The following is a 9,413-nucleotide window of genomic DNA, read 5'->3' as shown; positions in this document are numbered from 1 at the left end:
CCAAATAGTCTCAAAATCTCAAAGAGCATAGACCGCCTGCTCAATGGCTGTCAAGCATCCAAAGACGCTCCCACTGGCACAAAAGCCATAAATATCAAGCAACAAAGCTTGAACAAAGCATGTACAAGCACCAGTGACAAGTGTCCAAGATCAAGCATCAATGGTACATCCCGGACATGTAGGCGGTAGAGCATCCGTATGTAGCATCCATAAGCATGTAAGACATCAAGTACATCCCAAGATACAACTCTAGAAAGCCAATAAATAGCTCAAGTAAGCTCCATGAATCCAAGGTCAAGCCAAGACCGAGCTCTAGTAGCAATAGGCTCCAAACAATGTAATTAGTATGTAGTAATGGCATAGGCTAAGCATGTCAAGACCGATCAGATGACATAAGCAACATACATGCCATAAGTACATCCAAGACAGAGCATCCAAATGCTTTGCAAAGCGAGTTCAAGCTCAACCAACGATCCCGAATCAAAATCAAGCTCTATGTCGAGCCCCAAGTGTCAATACATCACCATATATGCCAGAAACATAGCCCGAAAAGCATAGGCATAAGCATACATGAGTAAAATGACTTCAGTCCAACTGTGTGCAGCAGTGATTTACTATTCAAAACTGAGAATTTCAGCACCAAAATCAGCTCCAAATGGTTGCCAAGGCATACATTCCCCTAACATCTGGGCATCAAACGGGACCAACTGAGCATCAAATGACAATGCCAAACAAGCTGTAGCATCAAATGTAAGTGTAACACTATGATAAATTGCCTGTGGACTGTTATGACAGTCCCAATACAGTGTTAAATTAGTCTAAATGCTATGCCAACACATCAACCATCAAAACCAAGCATCAAAGCATGTTCATATGCCCAAAATGGAGCCTTTCCAAGTGCCAATGGAGGGGGAGAGCTGCTGTTGTGACTGTCAATGCTGAAGACACATATGGGAGGGCTGCGTGATTCCGCCAACTATAAATGCTGGTTCTGGGGCTGCAAAAAATGGTGGCCAAGCTTCGGAGGGGTCCAGTAGCCAAGGAAGGCCTCAAACAAGCTCCAGCAAGGGGAGAGCAGCCCACATATGAAATGAGAGCTGGGAGTGTAATGGCTGCCCTGTTTCAAGAGGGCTGAAAACTGAGGTAAACCCTGTAAAGAGTGAAGCAATACCTCTGTCTGAATGCCTTGAGGGTGGCCAAAGGGGCCGGGAAGGTGCTTGGGAAGCCGGGGAGTGACGGGAGCTCGAAGGAGTCGGATGTGGCTGTCGGGAAGGAGACCCGATGTGAGTAGGGAGTCGATGGGAAGCTGAGAATGCCACGAACCAAGCTCAAGAGTCGGGATGTGAAGTCCACTTTGCATTATGGACTTTTTTATGAGGCATGTAAGGATATATAGGTGTTTGGATACACAGATGTAGATTGGGTTGGCAGCATGTCAGACAGAAGATCTACCAATGGATTCATGTTTTTCCTTAGTAGTGCAGCAACTACGTGGAGCAACAAAAAGTGACCTACAGTTGCTTTATCGAGTACAGAGGTTGAGTATAGAGTTACTGCTATCGCAACATGTGAGGTAGTATGTCTGCAAAAGTTATTGGGTGATTTGGACGTGCAAGGAGATGGTCTAGTTGTCATTCACTATGACAACATGAGCAATATATAGTTAGCTAGAAACCCAGTGTTCCATGCCATGACAAAACACATTGAGGTGCATTGCCACTTTATGAGAGAGCAGGTACTTGTATGAGGGATTGACTTGGCATATGTCAGCACATAGATTCAAATAGCTGTCATTTTTACAAAGGCATTGGGTATAGAGAAGCTTCAAAGATTTTAAAGCTTACTTGGAGTTGCAAAGATATAGTTGAGCTTGAGGGGGAGTATTGGCATGGCAAGCTTAACACATGCGGACAATGATGATGGACCACTTGGTTAGATGGGTCCGCACGTCTACACTTAACACATCGGTAGTCATTATGATCCTCACATGGCTACTGACTTCTTACTTATTGCATTTAGTTTATTGCATCCACCTACATTTGATATATTTATAGTGCCAGTCGATTAGTACAGTCAGTTATGCATTATTTGGCTTAGTAGGCCACTTTTCTTTATATTATATCTTATCTATACTTTGTGTACATTGTATTGTGTATGGAAGAAGAAAAAGAAACCAGCAAGAAAATGTTTTGGCTTCCATCTCTCTTCTTTTGTTCTTGACTAAGATTCCTCTTGTGTGTATGGTGTGTGTTTGGTATAGCAACTCACCACGCGATTATTGACACCTAGAAGGGTATTAAGAAATACCAGTAGGCTTTTATTGGTTATCAAGTCACCATTTACCTTCTCAAGAGTAATTTGTTGTCAATGCAAATACGCTAATATAGTAATTATGCACCTTGTTTAGCATGCTCCATGTTGATCATTCTAACTATTTGCTTTTAACCTACAAAAAGATTGATCACATGGGCAAGTGTTTAGGATTCATGGTTCTAAAGTCATTATCTTACCACAACCTTTAGTTGTGAAGGCTCAATGCCAACATTTATAAGTCTTTGGAATTTTATGGATATATAAATATATTTATTACTTTCTCTTAAATGGAGAATTTGTATATCTTTGCATGTGTGCATACATACATGTCTGTGTGGTGTGTGTGTCCTTGTGTTTTAGAATTGATTCAAGGATTATCATCACTTTATTTGATATGGACTTTTCAACACATATACACATCACACCTAAATTATAACATCACACACACACACAGACACACACACACACACACACACACACACACACACACACACACACACACACACACACACATTTTCATTGAATGTAAATCCAACTCGTAAACCAATCTATAGTGTAAGTAAAGCTACAATTGAAATGTGCATTTATATCCCTCCCTCCCTCTCTTTTTTTTTCTCCCATTTCATGCAATGCTTTTCACAAGATTTTTCGTTCTCATTCATGCACATCGTATTTTTCAACTTCTTGTTTTTGAAGGTCATATTGTTTTTCCATTGATATAATTTTTTACTGCTCGTCATTCTTTTTGTGACACGATCATATTCAATCCTTGGCTCTTGTTTTGCTATGAGGGAGACGATTTTATTCTAAGAAAAGGATTACGTAAGTGCTAAGGTCATGCAAGTCAGAGGAGACCATGATTTGTAGGCACTTAAACTAAGGTTCATTACACACTCAAGTGACATAATCAATCAAGGTGTTTATTTGGGGGTTGGGTGAACACTCTCCTTGACACGCTTGAGATGACATGACCTTAGGCTAATTGTATACCTTTAAAATTGAAAAACTCTTGTGCCCACTTTTGATTCCGAAGCCTCCATCCCTACTTCTTGCATATACGACTAATTAAAAAAAAAGTATTTGTTATTTTGAACTTTTTTGCAAAGTGTTTTAGTGTATAAAGGCATTGCGACTATGTCTACGGTCACTTTCAAAAAGCGTAGAAACGTCGTAGAAAACAATTTCGGCATTAGATACAAAAACCTCTTACTCAAAATTTTAAAGGGATTTTAGAATCGAAGTTACATTTGTTTGCCACTTTTGCAAAACGAATGTTTTTCCAAAGTTCAAGGATTTAAAGCTTCTTCTTTACATGTGCAACTACTGATGGTTTTTAATTTATTATTAAAATTTAAAATTCATTTTATATTAAACCATCTGTTCCCTTCAACATTGTTGGACTTCCCTCACCATCACATATATATCTATAACATGGAGGTAACACTTAGTTTCTGAGAGACATAAAGAGCAGAAGAAGAAGAAGGAGAAGAAGAAGAGACATGGCTGGCCCTCAGTGCTGCGTGCCGGGCCCCCCTTCGGAGCATGCCTGCCTCGGAAAGGAGGACTCCTTCGGCCCTTTCACCTCCTACATCGCTGCTCCGTCCGCTTCTTCTCCCAAAGCTGCCGTCCTTCTCGTCTCGGATGGCTTCGGTAAGGGCTCGCATCTCGTCACTCATCGCGAGATAATCCATTGGACCTTCTCTCCTTGACTTGACATCTTGGCCGCAAGCGTGTTGTATGTGCCTCGTATTGCTCCATGCTCTAGCATGGGTGACACCGTCTGCTCAGAATCTGCCGGCTGGTTTGGCCTGAACGATCAAGGAGCCTGATTCATGAAGGAAACAGTCCTTTTGAGAGTAGAAACGAAGTCCTTGTTGAGCTCCCAGTCAGTGACAATGCGACGGACATTATATTCCTAGATTGACATTTTTTCGGACCGCGGCTAATCATTGAGAAAAAGGAACCAGAAGTTACCTGACTTTGTTGTTGAGCTCCAGCCATGATATGAAGGATGCTTTGGATAATCGTAAACAACTGTGCTTCTGCAGAGTTATGTCGGCCTTCCTTTGAACTAATATATTGTGTTCTACTCGCATGTGCAGGATTCGAGCCTCCGCTTTTCAGGTACAAACAACTTTTGTATTTTCTGTACGACACTGAGGTGAAATTTGTGCAAGCATCAGTTGGCATATCCGTGTGGTCTAATTTGAACATTGTCATGACAAGTGTAGCTATACTTTGTTCAGATTGTCATCTGAGTGGACTTCTCACATCACCTTTTAACATTCTTCTATAAAGACATATCGTGATTGTTTATGCACTCTGTCCCGTTCGTGACCTGAATAGGACTTAGCATCTTGTTTCAGGAAGTTGGCGGATAAGATTGCGGTTGCAGGATATTATGTTGTTGTCCCAGATTATTTCAATAAAGATCCTTTTGTCCCACCCAGTGGGGGTGATCCGTTTGCCAAATTTGGCGATTGGTTCAAGAATCACAATCCAGTATGTAGGCACTCAACAATAAGGTGCCTATGTAGTTACGGTTTGATGTTTTTATCTCTGGTGCTATATCTGATGTGGTGATTTTGATGATTATGTAGCTGGATGCGGTTGAAGGCACAAAGCAAGTTATAGACGGCCTTAGGAAGGAAGGGTTTTTGTCAGTTGGAGCTGTTGGCTTCTGCTGGGGAGGTAAGTTTGCTAACTGTGGCGTGTCTTCTCCATGAATTTGTGATTTAAAACAAGTTGATTTGGATTTTTGTGTCACTAGTTTGGGCAGCAGACAATGATCGTACTTTCGAGGCTTACTGCATACATTTGGTAGGATAGCCCTCGAAGTCCTTTTTGTTTGCTTGGCACTTGCGGATCTCCAAGAAGAGAGAGAATTCAATGGCCCAGTTGTATTTTAGGAACCCGAAAGCACTGTGCTTTGTTGTACTGCAATGATGATTGGTTCCATCCTTTACATTTGAAGCTGGCATACACTGTTTCTTACTGTGAATGCGACCTGGATTCCTGCTTGAACATATTTGCTTGTCTTCCTATACAGCAAAGTTAGTCGTGGAGCTAGCCAAGGAACATATCTTGAAAGCAGCAGTGCTTTGCCATCCTTCCTTGGTGACCGTTGAGGATATTCGAGGTACAGCATATTGCAGTCTCCTGCTTTTCCTTCTGCCTGAAACAGTATCATCATCCAGTGACCCGACGGTGTTCTTTTTTGGCTCGGTCAGATGTGAAAACTCCAATAGCAATTCTGGCAGCAGAGATTGATGAAGGAACACCACCTGCCCTTGCCAAACAGTTCATAGAGATACTGGAGTCAAAGACTGAGGTTGTGGCTATCAAGATTGTGTTTGACAGTTGTGTGATATGGGTTTTCTGACACTCTTACTGTGTTGAAATGTGCAGGTGGAGAGTTTTGCTCATATATATCCAGGTGTGGCCCATGGCTGGACTGTTCGCTATGATGCAAATGACAAGACAGCTGTCGAAAAGGCTGAAGAGGCTCATGCCAAAATTCTTGAATGGTTTGGGAAGGTCGTGCTATAAATAGCCTAAAGCAGAAGAAAGGCTTACTTATGTAATTATATTATAATAAGATATTCACCTGAAGTTCTTATGTAATAATACAAATATTCACGGGGAGGTCTATTTTGGTGGTCATTTGTTGTAAAGCTGGGAAGGTCACGCATTCTATGCATGCATGCTTTTTATGGTCCCATTTGATTTTCCATATGATCAGGGCTTTGAGGGTTCAACGAAATTCTTTACTATCAATAGGGTCCCAAGGTAAGGTGAGGTCTCTCATGGCAAGGTTGTTGTGTTTTCTTGTGTATGCTAATTGTCGCCAGCCTTTCATGCTCTCAGAAGCAATACGAACCAATAAGGTCTTGACAGTAAGAAAAAAACATTGTAAACTGCTACCAGGAGGACATTGCTCGACCTATTTGTGCGTGTAAATTTTAGCTTTAAAAACGAGCATTCAATAAAACCTTGTTCACCCAATCCCAAGAGTAAACCAACAGTTTTAACTTTGTGATGACATATAACGTTACAATTGCATATGCCTAAACCAAGCGGAGATATGATAACCCTGTAATTTATATAAGCTAAAGTATAAACAAGCTTGGTAATGTGGCCTTTGATTCGGAATGATGATCATGAGATCTCAAGGACTTGGCTGCAACCCTCTCAGCAGTGAGATAGTGCACTGTGTAGCTCCAAAGAGTGCTATTTGTCAGTGCAAAGCCAATTTCGTTTCGTTGGAATGTTATTCACATAAATCTCAAGGATGTCAATATGCGTCAATGACTCTGATGGGTCCCGTAATGCTAAACAAGGACGACTAGAGACGGATTTAGGAAGACTCATCGATAACTCGAACACTGCACAGCCTTCATGAGAATCAGGAAGGAAGCCATGCAAAATTATGTCCTAAATTGTAAGGATTGATCGACTAAACAAGGTTCAATGCTCATGCAATCAAGAGCTTAAAGTTCTATGCCTACATTAAAGGTTGCCAATCTGCTAGTTAGGACCTGATACAGATTTAGGTCAAGTTAAAGTGATATTATTGTACAAGGATGACGGCAGATAACTATGATCAGACATTGAGCGTCTTAGAGGAAAAATGCAATCAAGAGGTTGAGAAAACAGATTTAGGAAACGAGCTTTAGTTTATACTTAGTTTGAAAGCTAAAAGGATGAAAATTTATGGAGACACATGCCCGATCTTATTGAGGCAATACCAAGAGCATAAACCACGGCCAAAGTGGGTGGGCTCAAAAGTGTTTGTTTGTTTTTGTTTTGTTTTTTTGCACGAGAGAGAGAGAGAGAGAGAGAGAGGGTTGGCTTTGGCTCACATTTGGATCAAAGGGTATCTCTCTCAATTTAGGCTCATCAAGGAGAGGCTTCTTTTCAGGCCAATATACGTAAGAGGCTCAATCTAACTCAAAAGAATTAGTCTCAATGATAAAAGAAAAACACTTGGGATGATTCATGCATTGTTGAAAATTTGGCATTACTTATTAAGAAACTGAGTTATTTTTCATGTTGATCATCAGGCTTTGATATATTTGATTAATCAACCTCAAATTACAAGTATGTTGGCTAGATAGATGTTATTACTTTTAGATAGTATGATCAACTTTTGGATACAAATTCATTTGAAGTTCAAGATGATTGGTTCAAATTTTTATTATGATCAAATTTTGCTATAAGAAATTGGGAAGATTTATGTTTTAGTGAGAGATTATTGATAATACCTTGTTGCACTGACATAGGTATAAAAGGTACAAGATGTAATTTTTGGAACTTTTTGGTAATAATATAATTACTCTCTCTCATCTCATCTTTTTGTTCATAGCTTTCATGGGTTCTCTCGTTTCTCTTATTTTTCTAGTGTCTCTCTTTTTGTCACTTGTTCTCTCTTCTCTTTTCTCTCTCTTTTGCTTTCCTTTCTCTCACCTCTTTGCCCTCTTCTTGACAAGTGGTATTACAGCATTGGTATTTAATTTATTTAATTCAATCTTTTCTTAGATTTCCTTCTCAAACTAATTACATTTTGGTTACTCAAGGATAAGATGTCAGCTTGGAAGTGGATAGGTATAGAGACCAAGGAGACTAAGGATAGCCTAGTCAGAGCTAAATGGAGTACATGAAGACAAAGTTAGAGGTATCATAGACAAAATGGTAGGTTGTGCATAAAAAATAGGTCATTTTGACCAAGGAGACTAAGGATAGCCTAGTCAGAGCTAAATGGAGTACATGAAGACAATGTTAGAGGTATCATAGATAAAATGGTAGATTATGCACAAGAAATAGGTCATTTTGAAGGTAAAATGGTTTAAGAATGGAAAAATGGAGTTAGTCAGGGTTAGTAGTCTAGTTACTTTTTAAGACATGCTTTCTCTTTCCTCTTTCTTTGAGGCAATTGGAGATGCTTTTATGGTGGATAGTAAGAATCCTCTTCTTTTGATTAGTAATCACTCTTTCTCTTTGAAAGGCAATAATTATTCATCTTTTATTAGTCATTTTAACCACCAATTTTGAAGTATCATACTCATGAGAACACCAGAGTAAACTTGGAAAATGCATCATGATTTACTATGAATCTATAATCTCTTTTCACAATCCATGGCAGCTATTCCTTACCTTTAGCTTGCACACTCTTGGGACAAATGTTTGGTAACATTCTCAATAGGAATTAATCTCTTTAATTCTTTGAGCTTCATCCTTTTTCTTGAAAACCCTAATAAATAGCATGGTAGCCATAGCCACAAGCTTGAAGCTTTCAATTTTTTCAAGATTTGGTTTTTCTCAACCTCTAAGATTTCTTTACTACCATTATAAATCAAGATTGACTTCAAAATTGAATACATTGAAGAAATTTCAGCATATCAAGCTTCTTGGAGTGCATAATGGAGCTACATATTGGGGCTTTTGGTTAGGGAGCTTGAATTTTTAATATTCAAGGATTCAAGGCACTTCATCTTTGAAGAATTTAATGATCTTTAAGCAAGTATGGGTTGATTTCAATGGGTTCATGGAAGCATGAAGTTTTTGGATTAATTTGGGGTAATTTCTTCAACCAATAATCATCTTCTTCAAGTCAATAAGAGGTATTTCATTTGCTTAATCTTGAAAAATCTATCTACATTCACTTGTTCAAGCTTTCCACTTGATAGGAGATTCTTGGTCAAGTAGGCCTCTAAATTGATTAATAGATTAGAGAATAGTGCTTCTCTTCATTAATTAGAGCATATACTTGAATTTCAACATTCATTTCAATACAATCTTATCATGATTACCATTTTCAATGTCTTGATGCATAATGTTGAATTGATTTTGTGACTCTTTTGTATCCAAGAAAAATATTTTAAAGGGCAAGTAATTGCAATCAGTGAGTCACTAATTTGTAGTGTTGAGATCCCCATTCGATCTCCATTAATTTCATTTCATCGATCAAATCTTTACATATAATTAAAAGTTGAATAAATGATTTTAGTTATGCATTTCATTCATGTTTGCTTAAAGTAGAACGCTCTTGCCATGGAAAATTTCCATTGTGGAAAAAGATGGATATTCGGGGAGATAGTGGG

General features: G+C 39.1%; 1 protein-coding gene across 1 annotated transcript; it reads left to right on the top strand.

Moving 5' to 3' along the window:
• Nucleotides 1–3,741: 3,741 nt before the first annotated feature.
• Nucleotides 3,742–5,976, top strand: LOC148031269 (endo-1,3;1,4-beta-D-glucanase-like). The gene is made up of 7 exons (XM_087685718.1): nucleotides 3,742–3,963; nucleotides 4,416–4,437; nucleotides 4,680–4,815; nucleotides 4,914–5,004; nucleotides 5,363–5,452; nucleotides 5,544–5,644; nucleotides 5,722–5,976. The coding sequence occupies exons 1-7, from the start codon at nucleotides 3,813–3,815 to the stop codon at nucleotides 5,860–5,862; spliced, it is 732 nt and encodes a 243-aa protein (XP_087541844.1). The 5' UTR covers nucleotides 3,742–3,812; the 3' UTR covers nucleotides 5,863–5,976.
• The last annotated feature ends 3,437 nt before the right edge of the window (nucleotides 5,977–9,413 follow it).

Source organism: Lygodium microphyllum, chromosome 9, assembly GCF_053477565.2.
Source record: "Lygodium microphyllum isolate KBCC chromosome 9, Lygodium_microphyllum_v1.1.10, whole genome shotgun sequence".
NCBI classification, from domain to species: domain Eukaryota; kingdom Viridiplantae; phylum Streptophyta; class Polypodiopsida; order Schizaeales; family Lygodiaceae; genus Lygodium; species Lygodium microphyllum.
The sequence above is the reverse complement of the archived record's forward strand: the minus strand, read 5'-3'. Positions and strand labels throughout refer to the sequence as shown.

Excerpts from the sequence above, each read along its gene's own strand:
- LOC148031269 (XM_087685718.1), top strand. The coding sequence starts at position 3,813 with ATGGCTGGCCCTCAGTGCTGCGTGCCGGGCCCCCCTTCGGAGCATGCC. Across the intron at positions 3,964-4,415 it reads TCTCGTCTCGGATGGCTTCG|GATTCGAGCCTCCGCTTTTC; the intron begins GTAAGGGCTCGC and ends TCGCATGTGCAG. Across the intron at positions 5,645-5,721 it reads TACTGGAGTCAAAGACTGAG|GTGGAGAGTTTTGCTCATAT; the intron begins GTTGTGGCTATC and ends TGAAATGTGCAG.